The sequence below is a fragment of the Anguilla anguilla genome, chromosome 4 (genome assembly GCF_013347855.1).
Source record: "Anguilla anguilla isolate fAngAng1 chromosome 4, fAngAng1.pri, whole genome shotgun sequence".
Classification (NCBI taxonomy): Eukaryota; Metazoa; Chordata; class Actinopteri; order Anguilliformes; family Anguillidae; genus Anguilla; species Anguilla anguilla.
In genome coordinates, this window is record NC_049204.1 from 10954847 (window position 1) to 10973068 (window position 18222).

Sequence of the window (18222 nt, forward strand, 5' to 3'; positions counted from 1 at the left end):
ACTTTGGGGAAAACGTATCGACGGGCCCGGAGGGCAGGGGGTCAGTTCTATTTCATTTCGGTCGGTTCAGGAAATGATTTGAGATTCAATTTACAAATTGAAAAAAGTGCCCATTGTGTTCTATGGGGACGTCTGAGGTCTTGAATCAAATCTCAGTTCATTTTGTGAATTGACTGAATTGAGATGGAATTAACCCTGAAACTGCAGGCCATTGCATAATGGCTGTTACAGGGAAAAGGGAAAAACGAATGATACTGCCGTAAGGATGTGAATGGGGGGAAAGAGAAGAGAATAGTTTTTAATGCTTGATATTACTTAAGGAAAATATCCATTCGGAAGCAAATGGGAATGTAAAGAAGCCATTGTGTTGAAAGCATGCCTGTGAATTCTAACTGAAAATGTAATGCCGGTGGTCTTATGCAGACTATCCTTGTGCCACTATCCGTAAAATTCTGTCAGTTATGCAGGACATTTTCCATCAAATGGTTTAGTGATCCGTGTTGTCGCCTTACATGGACATGAACGCACGGCCATTTTGTCACATGTTCAATGACAGTAATTATGTTTCAGTTTTGAGTCCGTGCGGCCTTGCTCCACGGTAGGACGCGGTAGGTTTCCGGTTGGCGTGGAAACGTGGCGATAACATCGCTCTGACGGACGCGGTCTCGCCCACCCCCCCCCCAGTTCATCCAGCCGCCGGGCTCCCCGGCCACGGAGGTGATGGAGTTCGTCCTGCCCCAGTACTCGCTGGCCTGGATCCAGGCGGTGGCGCACTACCTCCGGCAGAACCTGCTCATCTTCCTGCACATCCCCAAGTACACTGACAGCAACATGGTCCACCACTTCAAGGTAAGGCGCCCGCAGCACGGCTCGCAGTGATTCGCTACGGAGCGACGGCAGGCGGAGCTCTGCGACTCCGTTAAAACGTGTCGGTTCTGTTGCTGGAGCAAAAAGCGTCTGGTCTTTATGGCGGTAGTCCGTTTGAAAAGTGAAACCTCGACGGATTACGCGTACCTTTCAACCTGAAGGCAGACCTCCAGGGGTCAGAAAATAAAAGTCAGGCCGTGTGTTTGTTCCGTTCGTGAAGTCATTCTGCTGATTTGACTGAGTAGTTCTACCTCCTGGCTTAAGAATTGTGCTGATTAGTAAATCCAGGTGATTGGAACAAAATACTGGGGGAGGACTTTTACTTTCTGAACCTGGATTTTGCGCCTCTGCCTGGCTCGATTATTGAATATCTCCAACAGTTTACAATTAGGAGGATTTCAGTGCACTTTAATCTAAACGGAACTCTTCTGAAGTGCCGTATTTTATTTATTACGGCGTGTGCGCCATCGCAAATTCGCCAGATTTCCGCGCTTAAAAGCAACGCTCAGACACAGAACTCGCTCTTCCGTCCTTTTATTTATTTCTTCTGTTTGAAGTTGGCGGTGGCTGAATGTGCTGACTCCTCCTTTCCTCCCCGATACTGCGGGGGTATTTTTCTTCTTCTTCTTCTCCTCCTTTACAGCACTACTTTCATTCCAGCAGCGGGTTGCCTGACTCCGATATCTACCTCTACAATAAGCCTGGGGGTCAGGGAACGGGAGGGAAAGGTAATCACGTTCTCCCAGCTCCGCACCGCAGTCGCACAACCCTCATTCCCAGCATTTTTTATTTTTTATTTTTTAATGGTTGATTTGTATCCCGGTGCAGCCGATAGACGCTGTGGTATAATTTCCTGCCTCCAAATGCACTCCCCTATAATCCCCTCTGTAATTAGATGGCGAGGTTTGTTTGCCATTTCAAAATAATCTATTGCTATTATTTCAAAATTATTTTGTTACTATTATTATTGCTATTATTATTATTATTATTTTGCGCATGTGTGCACAGTGCAGCACAGTTTCATCTGTTATTTCACACCACCAGAGGAGAGAGGGATTGAAAGGGATCTGCTGACAACCCCCTGCCCCCCCCCCCCCAGTAATTGTATTAATAACGCAGAACATAATTACTAATAAACTCTAAACCATTTGTACGCATCACCTCGCTTACCTCACTGTGAATGCTAGGTCCAGCTTGTGATAATTCCTCTAAATGGTAACTGGCTTATTGTGCTAACTGTGGCTGATCAGGCAGTTGATAACTCGCAATAACCTTTTATAATGTATCCCCTGTAAACTTCATATGTGCCTTCCTTGCTGTTTTAATCGATTATATTTTGAATTTGTAAAAACTAAAATAAGATTAAAAGGCATGGAAATGTGTAGAAGAAATTGTATATGTTGGTAGTGGAATCAGAAAAATGAACTTTAATAGTAGGTAAGGTTTTGTCTAAGAATATTTTGTTGTAAAAAGAAAGATTCCCCGAAAAACGCATTTGCACCAACATCACCAGTAGCTCTCAAACTCGGTCCTGGGAACCCCTGTGTATTCTGGTTTTCGTTCTAACTTCAATTGCAGTCCCAGATGAAATCAAATAAAATCCCCGAATGATCAAATGAAAGGCTGAGGTGAAGCTGAGGTCACCTAATTGGTGAAAGTGTGGATACCTGGCCACTGAAACATTTGGTTGAATTCAAAAGAAGACAAAGAAAATGATTGAAGTCAAACTTGCACTGTGTTAAGAAGTTTACGGGAAAATAATTCTGAAAGAACTTGAAATAAAGAGCTCATGTTCAACAAGTTTAATTAAGCAAGACAAAAACCAGCATACACAGGGGTCCCCAGGACTGAGATCAAGAACAACTGAATTTGATTATTATTATTATAACGGTATAAAACTGCTGTTGTTAATAACTTGTGAACTCCTTGATTGTACTTTCTGCCAAATGGCAGTGCAACTACTGTATTATTCTATTAATTTAGCAATTTTGAATGACAAGTACATTGTCAATGACAAGTGAAGTACAATCAGTTGCACAGTGCAAACTTATTGGGGCGACATAGCTCAGGAGGTAAGACCGATTGTCTGGCAGTCGGAGGGTTGCCGGTTCAAACCCCGCCCTGGGCGTGTCGAAGTGTCCTTGAGCAAGACACCTAACCCCTAACTGCTCTGGCGAATGAGTGGAATCAATTGTAAAGCGCTTTGGATAAAAGCGCTATATAAATGCAGTCCATTTACCATTTACCATCTGAAGGGTGGTCAGAAGTTGTAGTATGTCCTACTCTATTAGGATATGTAATGTGGGGTTTGCTTATTAACTGTAGCTGTGGAGAAATGACGAACGAAAAAAGAAAAATCAACCTGGCTGAGGTTTACGCTGTCGCAGATTTGAATGAAGAGCTTGGGGCCTTATAATTAGGGGAATAGATCACGCTGTTGCTTACTCGTTGTGCTTCTCAGCATAATACCAGTCAAATTTCCGGCAGTTTAGACTCTCGAAGAAGATGGCCCTTGACATAATTGCCTCTTAATGGATAATCCTTTAACGTACTTGTCTTTTGTCTGTGCTTAGTACTGTGCATTTCTGTTTGGCCTTGCTTTCTTCTTTCATGACGCAAAACCACTATTCAGTTGCTTTGAATGGAAAGGTTTTCATGCCCATTCATTTATGGATTCCCTCAACGTTTTCTTTTTTACATTTATTTTATTAAATAAGTGCTTTCGGTGAAATAATGCTACAGGTTTCGGACGGTCTTGCATAAAAATGGTGTTCTTGTACTGCACTGTGGTATCATCTTTCTAAGACACTGGGTTAAGCTGTAGTGATGGCCTCCATTTCATTTGGTGTCCATGCAAGTGTCAACTTATACTATATGGCCAAAGGTATCTGGATACCCCTTGGTCTGGTAACGTTGTTCATGGTTTGGGCTTGGCCCCTTAGTTCCAGTGAAGGCAAATCTTAATGTTACAGCATACAATCACATTCTAGACGATTCTGTGCTTCCCCAACATTTTGGGGAAGGCCCTGTCCTGTTCAGCATGGCAGTGCCCACGGGCACAGAGTGAGGTCCATATAGAAATGGTTTCATGAAGAAGTATGGAAGCACTTGACTGACCTGATCAGAGCACCGACCTCAACCTCATCCAACACCTTTAGGATCAATTGAAATGCCAACTGCGAGCCAGGCCTAATCGCCCAATCAGTGCCCGACCTCACTAATGCTCTTCTGGCTGAATGGAAGTGAATCCCTGCAGCCGTGCTGCAATGTCTACTATAAAGCCTTCCTAAAAGAATGGAGGTTGTTATAGCAGCAAAGGGTGGACCAGCTCCATATTAATGCCCGTCATTTTGGAGGAGATGTTGGATGTCAGGTGTCCACATACTTTTGGCCATGTAGTGTACCAGAAGGCTGGAATGTACCTTAAAGGAACAAGGCACATGCATGCATTGCCAGCACTCCCCACATTGGCAGCAGAGGACATTTCAAAAGAAATACAAAAAAAATTATAATACTAAGAAAAAAAATCATCCTCACTAATATTTTTGAAGATTTGGCACGTACACAGAGCAGCAGATTTTGTTTCTCTTTGCTGCCCGAGCGCGTTACCACACGATTCTGTTTGTGCTCTGTCACGAGCGCGTTCGCTCTCGCGCTTTCGTTTATCTCGTTACGCGATGCGGGCCGAAGGTGGTTGTGGCGTACCGTACCAAAAAACGGTCCCACGCATTCGATTGGTCCGTTAAGCATCGACAGCTGTATTACGCAGATTGAATTAAAGTTGACGGTAGATATTCTTCGACGCTGATGAGATTAAAGTGGCCCACAATGTAGACTAATCTCCAAAATTTTTCTGCCTCATTTGATGGGGAATCGGTCCCAGGTGCAGCGCTCAAAAGAAGTATTTAATGCTTGGCCTGTGTCCCATCGAATCGCAGTTGAACTGCATGGAGAACGTCAGCTGCGATCAGATGGGGCGCTGGGGTCCAGACTCGTCGGCTATTCGCGAGGGCTCTGGCCTGGAGAACGCGTCCTCGACAAAGCAAAGGCCGAGGCGGCTGCATGTAGGGCGACCGCACAAGGCACCCACAGGAGCCACCGAAAGCACCCGCCCATCCATACCCCCATCAACCATTAACCGAGGGGAGACCTGCGGGCCTGAGACCCCCCCCCAGAGCCTCTCGCTCGCGCGCGCGTCACCACGGCGACCAGGCCGCGCGTGCGGCGCGGCGGCCCGTCGGTGACGCGGCGGCTGCCGTCCCCTGGTGCTGAGCCATCTTGTGGGTGTTTTTGTGTTGACTCAGGTACCATGTCGGAGCTCGTTCAGCACCTCTTCCCACCTTCCCAGTTCCAAGGTATCGTTGTCATGACAACCCCCACCCCCCCCCCCCCCCTTTCCTTTCCCCCACGTGGAGTGTCTCCCCCCGCCATCTTCCCCTGCTTTTCCAGACTCCGCCCTCCTGTCTTCCTTGGCCTCTTCCTCCACGGCTTCATTTTGCAGTGTCCATTTTGCGTTGCTCATGGCGTTAATTCATTTTTTGCGTTGGTCGTTAAAACCCTCGCTGGTGACGCTGGTTTCACCAGGTTGGTTTGCTCACCTGCCATTTCCTTTGCTTGCATGACACACCTCCGGTGCATGCGGACTGCCGTGGCTTCATTTGAGGTTTTTATTTGATCCCCCTCACCGCGATCCAGAGCTAGTGTGTTCGTGGCTGTCTTGTGTTGCGTTGATAAGGGTCGCAATGATAAGGCTAATCTGAGAATTCTTGTCTACAAATAAGAATTGGCCTTTTCATTTGTGCACAGCAGGCAGTGGGGAAATGAAGCTGAGGGAAATGTGTGCTCTGCTTTCTTGATTTGTTAATTTTGGATGACAGTTATGCAAATTGGTTAATTAAAAAAAAAAAAAAACTTAAGTGAAAGTAAGTTAGGATAGAATGACCCTTCTTCCTATGTGAATACATCTCTGGACTTGACCAAGGCGTTTTTTTTTAATGGACTCACCTTCATCTCATTATGTTATCTTTTATGGACTGGAGAATTATGTTTTAAGACAATTAAGACTAATCTTTTCAGGTATTTGTGCTTTCTTTCACTTCGTTTTAAGGAGTTCATTTTTTTTCCAAGGAAGTGATCTAGGTGACTTTAAAGGTCGTGGGTTCGCATGGGAAGCCATGTTTGTTTCGCGTGGAATGACCCGTACTTCTTGGGAGGTAAAGCCGGGATGACTAGCCCTCAGGCTATCCGAAGCTCGATCCCTTTCGGCTAGCGCGGAGACCGCAGCTCGAATTCAGCCCGTGGCCGAGCCCTGTGCCGCGCCGGTGAAGATCTGTGAGCTTCCTGAACGGTGTTCGAGGCGCTGGGCTGACTTCAGCGGAATTGACAGACGCCCCCCCCCCCCCCCCGGGTAACCCGGGCCCTTGGTTTTTTTTTGGTTTTTTTTGAGATTGAAACCCATCAGCACTAAATCAGCCCGTTCCCTCACCGCCGTCGTGTATTTCCTGCGCTGTAGCGATAACTGGGCTCGTTGCGCAGACCGGACACGGTCAAAGCGAGCCGCCCGGGGACAGGCAGCACGGATCCGTCGTTGCGCAAATGAGAGAAAGCTGAAAGGCCGGCGGTGAACAGAGCTTCTCTGACCCCCCGTGAGCGGGACGAGAACTTTCGAGTGAGTCGGAGTCTTCCTTAAAGCGTCGGCCCGCCCTACCTGGGCCGTAAAAAAAAAAGGCAGACCGAGGTGGTTTATCCCTCCGAAACGGGGTACCGGTGTAAGCGGCTCGAGAGCGGCGTTCCGCTGGTGCGCTAGCGCGTAGCCGCCGACGTGGCGCGGCGGAGTGAGCTCGGCGCGGCGCGGCAGATTTAATACCGAGCCGTAATACCGAGGGGGGGTCTTTGTTCCTGTAACCGTAACTTCAGTCCTCTCTTTAAGAGACACCGCCATTCATCATGCTTCCCTTCTTCCATCTGTTGGCTAATGGTGCGCATTAATTCCCACAGCCGAGCCTAACCAGAACGCTGGCTTCGCCGCGCGTGCGACGGACGGGTGTAATTTAACGGGAGCGTCGGATGCTCGTCCAGGCGTGCGCGTGTCTTGCGCTTCCATTAAACGAAACGAGGCTGTCGTTGGTTTCTGTTGCGACGGACGCCTGAACTCTTTATTTTATAGTCGAGCGGCGCACAGCCCGAATGGCGGGCGGAGCCGAGGCGCTCTCCCCCAAACAATTACGGGGAAGCGACTGTGCAAATAACCTTTGGTTCCTGGCATAAACAAAAAAATGCTTTTTATTTGGGGTTATAAACCATGCGTTTTGTTCACTTTGAGTGTTACTGTGACTACCGTAATAATGCGTTCAGTGCAATTAGACTGTCAAGACTGTAATTTCGAACAAATTACCCTCACTGAAATGCGATGAATTGACAGCAGGGACTCTTTAAAATTAAGTTTGAGAAAATCTCTTAAGATGCTTTAATTCCGTCACATTGTTTATACTCGACTTGACACGTCTTTTTCTCCAGCCTCTCAGTTTCTGGCAGAAAGGAAAATGAGGATTGAGCAGATCGTGTTCACTTTTGAGATATGGTAGCAGTTGAGGGTTAACCTTCCCTGCACGTTTGTCACTGAGCCTGTTGTGTCTGCTTCACCGTGACGGGGGGGGATGTGTTCTCTGTGCTCCTCAGGGATCGCTTGCATCGCCCTGTCTTTCGTGGACGCTCAAGGCCGCCCCCTGCAGGTCCCGGCCCAGGAGTGCACCGAGGCTCCGCGCGGAGACTCCTCCGCCATCGCGCTCCAGCCCCAGCACTTCGAGTCCCTCACGACCGTCGTCAAGCTGGGCCCCCACGGCCAGGAGACGGGTGAGAGACGCGCGTCGGTCCACGTGCTTAAAGATCCCGCGGAAAATGCCAGAAGGAAAAATCCTGTTTTACGTGTCACAGATCAGCCTGCGTCTCATTACTCAAGAACGTAATGAAATTTAAGCCACAAAGACACTGAGCCCTTTAAGTAGACAACTTCAGGGGGGATACGCATTCATCACTAGGTAAACTTATTAGAAATAATCACGTATGCACTGTTATTAATGGGCGGTACATGTATTTGCGAGTGAACTTTGATCAATCTTCTCTCAGGCAGCGCGTGAGTTGCGTTTGCGTTGGTGCTCGCTCCACTTTGTTATATTTATTCTTGTCATTTCAGCGGCTGTTCTGTGGAAAGGATCGTTAATTGCTGCGATTGTTGGGTCGACTCTTATTAAATGTAATTAATTCGAACGACCAAACGCTTTCGAAGCCTAATTGGAAATGACAGAATGACAAAGAATTGTTCCGCTGCGGCTTTTTGAAAATCTTATTCTGAAAAATAAAAAAATTGCAGGACGTTGTGTATTCCGTCGCGGTCGAGAGTAATTACCGCCTGTCCCGAGCGATGAGACGCTAGGCGACGAGGCGGAGGGAAGCGGGCGTCGGTCGATCCTTTTCGGTCCGCTGACCGCCCCGTGCTTGCGCTTTGGACAGGGGCGAAGATGCGCGTCCGATTCGACATCTGGGAGCAGGGGAACGTGAGCCCCCTCCAGCTGACCGACAAGCTGCGGGGGGCCCTGCGGCACGCCCTGTGCGACGTCATCATGGAGTTCCGGGTGCTGCCCAGCCCTTTGTGTCTGGAGGTCTTCAGCGTGCCCGCGGCCGTCCCAGCAGGCCAGAGTGACCACGCGAACGGTAAGGAGTACGCCGTCCGCTGAGGGTGTCGTCCAGCTCGAAACAAAAAGAGATTACCTCCAGACGAGCCTGCGTTCAGGCAGAATGTAATGATGGGAGGAACCTTCCCGGGATTTGGTGATCAAATGAAAATGTTTTTTTTTTTTTTTTTTTTTTTTTTTTTTAATGTTTTTTTTTTTTTTTTTTAAGTGCATTTCACATTTGTTAGAATACACTTCACAGTTGGACTGGCTGAAGTAAAAATATCCCAAATAATGAACAGAAATCATGGGAGAAGCCAGACTCCTTTTCTCCTCTAGTCTGCTTGTGGTGCGCATTCATAGTGACCGACCCTGTCAGTCAGTTTTTATGTATTTATTATTGAAATGGCCATCTTTTTCTGTGCCGTAGGGCTTCTGATTCCACAACAGCCTGAGAGCAAAGAGAACAAGGATCCAGTCCGGCAGTCCAGCGGTCCCAGGGGTATTAAAAGCAGCCCCTCTCCCATAACCCTGATACCTGCGCCTGGCACCACCCCTAGCACCGGGACCAGCACCCCCGAGTCCACCACGCCCACCGGCAGGACCACCCGCCGCAGCTTCTGGGAAATACTGGTGAGTAAAATACTCCAAGACGAATTTTGTCTACCTCTCTAAATCAGTTTGAATTTTCTGTTTTGAATTAAGAATGTGGGCCTGTTAGCACGTAGCGGCATAATTCCGGTTGATGAGTCTTTTGGGGCGTAACCGAACTGTCCTCTCGCTCTGCGCAGAGCAAGCCGGACCCCTCGGAGCTGGGGAGCCCCAAAACCACGGACGACATCGTGCAGGAGCGCGGGGAGGACAGCCGGGCGGCGCGGCGGCGGCACAAGACGGAGAGCGTCAAGCAGCAGTGGAGCCAGGAGAGCAGGCCCCGGGCCGCCGAGCTGGAGCAGACGCAGAGGTCCGAACCCCGCCCCGAGGGTCTCCACCCGCCGTTTTCCCCAAAAAGGGAGTCCAGAGAATTACACAAGCAAACGGGGGGGCGGGGCTTGCGCACGGTGTGGGGAATGCGGGCAATGCACATGCTGTGTAAAAAAAAAAAAAAAAAAAAGAAGGTTGTGTAAGTCACTCTGGATGGTTGCTCTTGATGAGAGCCTCTGCTAAATGCCTGCTGTGTAATGTGATGCAGCCGTTGGGCTGAGGTTGGGCTGCATTGACGGTGGTTTTGTCTGCGGTCCCACAGGAGACATGTGGCCCAGCTGGAGGAGGGGGACATAGGGACCCTGCATCCGGTTTACCAGAGCACCTGTCAGCCATGGGTTGCTTTCATGGCCAAGCTGGGTAAGGTTGCAGGGGGTGAGGGATGGGTGGGGGGGGGGCGGTCTCTCATTCCCAATTTTTCTCTGATAGGCAGCGACTCTTGGCTTCTCTCTGTGTAATACATTTTGTAATGAGCTCCTGTCTCTGTGGCTTTCAATAACAGGGTGCCCCTCCATCCAGCAGTGCACGGCTGAGATTGCCTCTCAGTTCCTGCTCCCCTCAATCCTAACCGAGATTGTCAATCTGGTCAGCTCCCTGGCCAGTGACACTACAGTGAAGGTATTCGAAAAGACAAGGTGAGTCTGTTCTTCGCCTCCGGTACAGAAAATCTGTTGTTCTCTCAAATGAATTGTCTCTCCAAATCCCTGTTGGATACAAAGATACTATGGAAATGTGTGAAAGTCTTGCCCTTTAGACTGCATTACGAATTTATTGTAATTCCTTTACTGAGTAAAAATATGTCGTAAGTGGCTTTCATGTCTTTTATGTAGCCTACTTAAACAGTGGTGTTTAGCACGTTGTCTCCTATACTGCAATGAGCAGGAAAATGGCTTACTGATGAAGGATATTTGAGATATTTTCATGGTTTCTGATGACCTGCCATCTTTAAAATGTTTATAAATTCAAAATTTGTGAATGAATACTATAAAATGAATCTGCTAATATGTATAGCCTTTGGAAATATAATGCTGCTGTGCAAGCTGCTTTGGAGTTAGGTCCACATTAAAGTGTATTTATTTTATTTTATTTTTTTTTTGCTTTTTTAGACCATGAACCCTGAATGCCTTATACATGTCATCGTAAAGCCGATGGGTTATTAGATTCATAGTCAAATATTCTTCATCACAACAAAACTGTCTTGGGCCAACTGAGAACGTGCACTAAAACTGAAATAGTGCGAAGACGCTGAACGTGAGCTACCGCAGTGGGGTCTGATTTACACTGTTTTTATTCCGTAGTGGCCCTCAGGGAGACACTTTCATACCCCTGCCACTCATTCATCACCCCGGCAACCCTCCTGGCACTGCCAGGCACTTCATCCTCATTGGACGGAACTTCCACCAATGGCACTGCAGCACGGAGCAAGGTACGTACCCTGGTCGGTTTGGCCTCTCGTCTGTTTTGCTTGCGAATTTTTCATTTCAATTCATAGCCATCGTGTTTTCTTGAACAATGCTGCTGTCCCCTTGAAGGTAATATTGTTTAGACCAAGACACTCAAAATGGCCGTTATTTTACAAGTAATGTTTATCTTCATGACTTAATGTTCATTAAGAGAAATGTTGGTACTGATTAATATTGATACAAATTGAATCCAATTTTGTTTGATTTATCATAGAAAGCAAAAAAATCCAAATTTGCTGTAATTGCTTGGGTTTGGGTCAATCTGAGTCGCTTCGAAATGCGAAGCTCGCAACAAATTTCTTCATTGCCTAGTTCAATCACTGAATTCTGTGGTCAAAAGGTTTTACTCTGCTTTACTAACTGCTCTTTAAGGCAACATTAACAACGAAAAGGAAAAGCTTATTAACAGCCGCAGTGCTATGGCTAAATAACACTGCGCAGTAGTGTGTATCGCTTCAAGCAACCCTAACACTACTCACTTCAATTTCCCCCCAGTGCTCTCTGGAGTATTTTGAGCTACTGACAATTTAGACACTCTTTCTTTCTGTCTGCCAACCCCTTCAACTGCCAGCTGCTTTGTTTTCTGGCCTTTTGCTCTTTTAATAGCGGTGGCTGTAGCCTCCTTCAGAGGAGTGACTTCCTGCGGACGAGTGCCCTCGTCTCGCTGTCCCCCTGTCCTCGCTTACGCCTTAGCTTCCCCCGTCTGCCCAAACCGAAAGAAAGCGCATTGTTCTCCTTACAAAATCCAGTTTTTATTTGCCTGCATCTCGTGCCGCTGCTCTCTCTCTGTCTCTCTCTCTACCTCTCCCTCTCTCTCTCTGTCGCTGTCTCTCTCTCGCTCTCTGTCTCTCTCTATCTTTCTCTCTGTCTCTCCCTCTCTCTGTCTCTCTCCCTCCCTCCCTCCCTGTCTTTCTCTTTGTATCTTTCTCCCCCCTCTCTCCGCATCCCTCTCTCTCTCTCTCTCTCTGTAGTGTTAACCGTGTCCATGTAGTCTGTTTCACTGTCACTGCCTGCCATGCCTGTGTCTGCTCATCTCTGTTTGCCCACAGAAGACAGTTCAGATGAGGAAAACACCCCTGTGCTTAATAGGTTCACACGTAAGTCTGGCCCCACACAGCCTGAACCAAGCATTGGTGGTGGGAATTTCATTTTCCTATTTGTTTATTTATTTAATTTTATTTTTTTCCCCCCTCACAACTAGGTTTTCAATTACATTTTGTCATTCTGTGCTGCTTTATTTTCACTTCCTTGTTCTGTTGTGGAAGGTTGCGGGGGGACAGAAGGGGGAAGAAAAGTGAAATGAAACAGAATTGATCTTGCCTCTGACATCTCTTTAGGAGCAGTGCCACCGCGTGCCCCGCAGTCACAAAGTAAACCTCCCCGTTCGAGCAGCGGATTTATCATGTCGCGGTATTAAATTGGCAAGCCCGGAGAACCAGCGTCGACGTCGCGCTCTCGAGTCGCTGAACTTTTTTTTCTGATGTTTTGCTTGTTTCTTGGTTGCCTTTTTTTTATACTTGCATACATACATAAACATCTGTAGCTTTTTTTTATGTATTTATTTATTTTTTACACAAAAGCTGCGGTTAAATTTAAAGTTTGCAGAAGTTCGGGCGCACCTGAAACGCCGCGGCTAAACTTACTGTGGCAGGAAGGGGAAATGAATAAAGCGGCTTCCGCTGAGTTTGATTTTACGGGCGCATTAACTTCGCAAACTATATTTTCAGAGAAGTGGCACCACGTCAAGCCAATTTCAGCCGGTTTATGATACTCATTTTTCATTCCGAACTCCGCGGAAGGACACTAATGTTAAAATAAACAATCAGACTCAGGTCTCACACTCATAATGTAACCCGGCAGCGTGTTGTTGGACTGGAATACCCATGATGCTTTATGCTTTTATGGAAGCTTATGCGACGCAATCATGACATTATTACTCATCTCCTCAGTCTGCTATGCTTATAGCTGACCCATCGCCAGAATTGGATTTAGTTTTGTGTGTCTGAATGCGTGCATGCATGTGTGCGTGTTCATGCATATTTATGTATATTTCTACATTTATTTATATTTATACATATGTATGTATGCCTACACACACACACGCACATGTGTACATATGTGGGGAAGCCGAATGGTTGCATCCATCAAACTTTAAACAAAGCAAGAGATGTACATGGTTTCACCATTAAATAGCCGAATAGCCTCTGTAATTCTATGGCAGAAACATTTGGTTAATCAGCAAAAATCCAGTGGGTGTAAACGCTAGATAACTGAAGAATAACAAGTGTGCTATCTAAGCCCTTTCTCTCCAGCACAGCGCACTCAGTCGGTGATTTCTTTCCATTTATTCAGTGGACCGTGCGTAATGAAGGGAATGGGAATTCCTGCAACGGGTTTTGTTGTGAACGACTGGAGGGTAGATTGATATCACTGTCGCTACCTTTGAGAATATCTATTAGATCTTGGGCAAGTTGTGCTTTGGGTTATGTCTCGTGGAGAAGTCAGGGCACATTTTCTCTGCCCCCCCCCCCCCCACTTATTTTTTAATTCTTTTTGTTTTCAGTGCGCATGGAAATTCTTTACCCACAGCTGCTAGCAACGCGTCCGATCTGAAGAGCCAGTGTGCATTCGTTTCACAGTATGCGTCACTTCAGTGATTGATTTTCGGAACAGGAGAGACTCTGCCATGTTGCACAAAGGTTCGGTTATTCCACGTGGAATCCGTAGCATCTCAGCTATTGCAAAGGAAGGCCTCGGAAAAGACAAGACGGTGACCAGAGTAATACGTTTTCTTCACCTGAATTGTGCACAGATCGGCTGCCCGTGAAAAGCAGTTTTTATACCCAAAAAAAAAATCAACAAAGCTTACATGGTACTAGAGAAATCAATTCTTACTGTGAAATAGTTTCTGCAGTCTTCAGAGAGAATGGGCCTAGCTACCCTGGCATGCACACAGCTCTCTTTTTAACGGTTGTTAGGGGGGCAGATGGCACCTCACTTCTCCATTGCAGAACAGATCACCGGTAACTGCGCAGTTGTGTTTTTCTGTTGCTTAGCATGGGCCTGCGTTGTGTGGATGAATGTGAATAGGTATAGGATATGTAAATGATTGGAAATACAGTTTCAAGTTATATATAATCATGTGCAATGATGACTCTGAAATTGCATCACACACACACGCACACGCACACATCACTTAATTGCATATATCCTTCTAAATCTATAACACAAGCTGTATTGGATATCAGAATGAACACATATCATTTCTTTGGGAAGCCAAATTGTGGGGAAAGAAGCTTTTTTGTGCAAAAGGTAGCACTGACTTTTTTATTATTTTTATTTTTTAAATCTATCATTTTGTACTACCGGGCCCCACTTGTATACCCATTGGGAAGTTCAGTCAAGATGGAGGTCAAGGTGGAGGCTTGGGTTGCTTTGCGAGTGGCACAGAGGCAACAGCCACGCAAACTGGCCACACAGCCTGTATTACTTGAAAGGAAAATGGCGCCTGCTTTTGACTTGGCGGTGCGAGGTACGACGCGAGCCGAGCGATTGATTCTCTAAAGCCCTTACCGACCGGAAGGAGGCCTGATTGGCCCTAACGCGTTCCCGTCACGCCGGGCGCTAACGGCGACGGCCGCCGCTTGTTTCTTCGTTGGCGGTCCGCGCGGGATCCTCGCACGCCCTCGATAACAAACGGACCGTTTCGCCTGACGCGGGTTCTCTCGCCTCTTTTTGTGTGATTTATACGCGGCGCGAGCCGTCGTGATTTATATTCAACGGGGACGTTATTAATCACGCGAAATGTGGGAAGCTCGGCCTTTAATTGGGACATTCTCAAACGGCGCCATTTCATAAGCCAGCTGCGGTAGAGCGCGTCGGTGGCACAGGGCGACCCCGTTCCCTTTTCGTAAGACGTCTTCGGCGTGTAGCGCCCGCCCAGCAGGCAGTGGCACGCTCTGACTTTTGGACTCTCCCCCCCTCCCCCTGCCATTGTTTGTGAAGCTCACAAGGGGTTCCAGCGATTCGAGGCCCTGGAGCAGAGCGACTGGTTCAGCCCCGGACAGGCCTGGAAGGGCGTGGCCCCGAGACAGAGGTTCCTCATCATTCACATCCTGGACAAGAAGGTGAGGACAAGAGGGTGGGCGGGGCCGGACGCGGGAGGAACCGTCAAAAGGCCTTGAGGATTTTCGTGTAATGAGTTTATCTGCTTGCGGGGGTTTGGGAAATGGTTGGTCTTATTGCACCACAGGTACAGCACGTGGCCAAAAGTATGTGAACAAAACCTTGCCGTATGACTCTTCCTCTCTTGTTTCTCACTCTTCCTGTCTCTCTACATTGTCCTATCCGATAAAGCTGGAAAAAAAAACCATAAAAAGGTATATTTTTAAAAGACGGTCAGAGGAGTATAAACACAAGCTGGGAGTCTGTAGGGTCGTCTCGGGAGCCCGAACGAGAGCTCAGGTGCCTGAATCAGTGGCCGAGCCGCGATTAATCCAGCCGTCTATTCTCATCGATCGGCTAAAAAAAATTAACAAATAAAACTGAGGCTGCCGATCTGGCGACGCCCGTAAATGGTTCATGCGGATTTATGGTCTGCTTTAGCGAAAAAAAATTTGACCGGTAAGTTGATCCGAACAAAACCGGTTCGCTGAGTCATCAGCCGCACGTTATACGACGGGGAAGGAAGAGCGCTTCGGAAACGAAGAGTCGATTCGTATTTAAGCGAAAGCGGTGTGAGCGACGTGCTCCCCAGACTCCAAATCTGGCCCCTTCCGCGGTCATGGCGACGGGTGATTGATTGCTGAAGCGGGATTCGCTCTCGCTGTGCGGCAGTATTATGATGTAGCGGCTAGGTACAGGAAGTGATGTCGCCCTCCTCTCTTTCAGGTGACCCTGTACACGTATAACTGGTCGGTGGACCTGGGCGCCAGCCTGAGCCGCGAGCTGAGCCGGCTGGTGCAGTGGCAGAACGCCCGCTCCCACGCCGTGCACTGCCTGCTCAGCCAGAAGATGGGCCTCTTCCACCACTACTGCTTCTCCGACACGCCCGCGCACGAGGACCTCAAGCAGGTGACCGCGCCAGTGCCCGCTCAACCTTCACCTAATGTCCACACACACACACACACACACACAAGCACAAACACACAGGCGCACACACACACACAACCACAAACACCAGCGCACGCACCCACCCACATACTCAAGCACAAACTCATGCGCATACACAAAAGCACAAAGTCGCACACGCGTGCGCACACACACACACATATACCCACATACACATAGATACAAGGGCATGCACATACACGCACACACGCTCACAAGCACCTCACAAGACAGTGCTACCTGAGAAAGGTACTACACACGTGCATTCGTGTTTGAAGACTTTAAGCAAATGGCCACCTGCGTACATGCGTGCGCAAACACACATGATGAGACTGGAGCGAATAGCATCTCATGGCTTCGAGACTCCGGGTCCGGTCAGGCAATCGGCCGCGGACGCGCCAGGGAACGTCAGGTGGGCGCGCGGCTTCGGTAACGAGACGGCCCGATAGAAGCGCTGTCGTCGGCTGCGGAGCAGGTACCTGGAGCCTTCTCCTGTTGACGCGTCCGCGCCGCACAGGCGTCGGCGGAAGCGAGGGGACCAGAAGGGCGAGGAGGGGGGCGGGGGGGGGCAGGGGGCAGCCGGCCGCATCCCCTCCGGAGATCCGCCTCACGAAGCGAGCGGGGCCCGCCGGGGGGGGGGGGTTTGGCGAGGGCCGCTTCCTCCCGACATATGGCGCGGCGGGCACCGAAGCGAGGCGGTAAAGGAACAGGGAGGCGGGAGCGTGAGGGAGAGAGGGGGAGAGAGAGAGAGAGAGAGAGAGAGAGAGAGAGAGAGCGGTGTGAGAGAGCTGGGCGGGGCTCGCCGGAGTCGCTGGCACGATGCCCGTAATGTGGGCCCCTCCCGGAGCAGTCCTCGCACCCCCCCCCCCCCCCCCCCTCACCCCAGGCTTGTGGAAGTGATGGAGTGACAGTGACAGGCAGATGTCAGGGAGCCCCCCCCGGTCCCCCCCGAGGCACAGAGAGCACCTCGCTTCCACACCAGCAGGTTCCCGCCTCCTCTGTCTGCGCACAGCTGGCGCTGATTGACGGGGAGGGGGCGGGCCCTCCGCCACCCTCTGACTCCGGCGGGATGCGAATCTCCTGCTGACGAGCGGGGACTCCTCCGTGAAGCGACTGGGTTCGGGGGGGGGAAATAAAGGAAGAAATCCGTTTTTCTTTTGGTCTAGTCTACGGCCAAGAAAACAAAAAATCATTAGTTTGTGTTCAGTATAATATCGTAGTTATTATTTGCAGTCGATCAAAGAGAGTGGGGTGCTTTCGCTGTGGTTTAAAAGGTTCCAGAATAAATTGAAGTTTGCTGTTGAACAAAAGTGGAGTGCTGTCATAGGACTCAAAAGAAAGTGCCGGTCTCCATTACATAAATATAATGCAATATATTATAAATGCGAGCTTTCTTTTGACAATGTGATAATATAAGGATGATACAGTGTGACATATTGCAGTATTTGATAGTGGTCGTAGTTTGTACATATTCTGAAGTGCTTGTGTGTCATAATAACATATTTTATGCCAATATATTTTCAGTCTTGTTTTTGTGCATCTGATTGGCAGACAGCACGTTCCAGAAGCTGATCAGTCAAATATATGTTTCAGCATTGATTTCACAGGCTGCTTTTATTTGTGGGAGAGGTGCTAGAAACCCCTTTTCTATCCTTTTGCTTTTGGCAGCCGAACCGTTTTCTTCAGTTACCAGACGCCCTGCGCCCATACAGGAAGCGCAGCTACAGAGCGCGGGCTCTCCTCCAATCCCGTTTCTCACAAGCCGGTCGCTCAATTGAAGGAGAGCCGCGCCTCTCAGCGGCTAACCTGTAGGCTGCCGATGAGCAGCCAGGGGGCGCTCGCGCACCAGTGAACCGCGGAACCTTCCGGCAACCGACGCAATCGTAGCAGTCGAGTCCTGCCCCTGCGGTCTCCCGGTCAGAGTCTGAAGCCATCGCATAGCCCTAACAGGAACCAGCGACGTCCTGGCCGTGTGGTTCAGTCGCTGGAAGAAAGCAGGCTTTAAATGCTCCTCCACTAGCATTCGTCACCCATTGTAACTGCCGGTCGTAAATGCACCACGACCCAGTTTTCAGAAGTTGTTTCCTCCTCAACCGTACCTACTTGAGTCAGCACTGAAACTGAGATTCTTT

General features: G+C 48.7%; 1 protein-coding gene across 13 annotated transcripts in view; it reads left to right on the plus strand.

The window, feature by feature from the left end:
- Positions 1-18222, plus strand: part of szt2 (SZT2 subunit of KICSTOR complex) — an 83423-nt gene that overhangs the window by 43735 nt on the left and 21466 nt on the right. For 6 of the 13 annotated variants that reach the window (XM_035415455.1, XM_035415462.1, XM_035415458.1 and 3 more), the window contains 13 exons: positions 685-849; positions 1511-1595; positions 5172-5222; positions 7546-7719; positions 8377-8577; positions 8968-9170; positions 9329-9498; positions 9781-9878; positions 10021-10153; positions 10817-10944; positions 12031-12078; positions 14987-15108; positions 15872-16054. In XM_035415455.1, coding sequence (XP_035271346.1) covers positions 685-849; positions 1511-1595; positions 5172-5222; positions 7546-7719; positions 8377-8577; positions 8968-9170; positions 9329-9498; positions 9781-9878; positions 10021-10153; positions 10817-10944; positions 12031-12078; positions 14987-15108; positions 15872-16054 — 1761 coding nt within the window. The remainder of the gene's footprint in view (positions 1-684; positions 850-1510; positions 1596-5171; positions 5223-7545; positions 7720-8376; positions 8578-8967; positions 9171-9328; positions 9499-9780; positions 9879-10020; positions 10154-10816; positions 10945-12030; positions 12079-14986; positions 15109-15871; positions 16055-18222) is intronic. The other 7 variants (XM_035415461.1, XM_035415465.1, XM_035415464.1 and 4 more) reach the window with 3 other exon arrangements.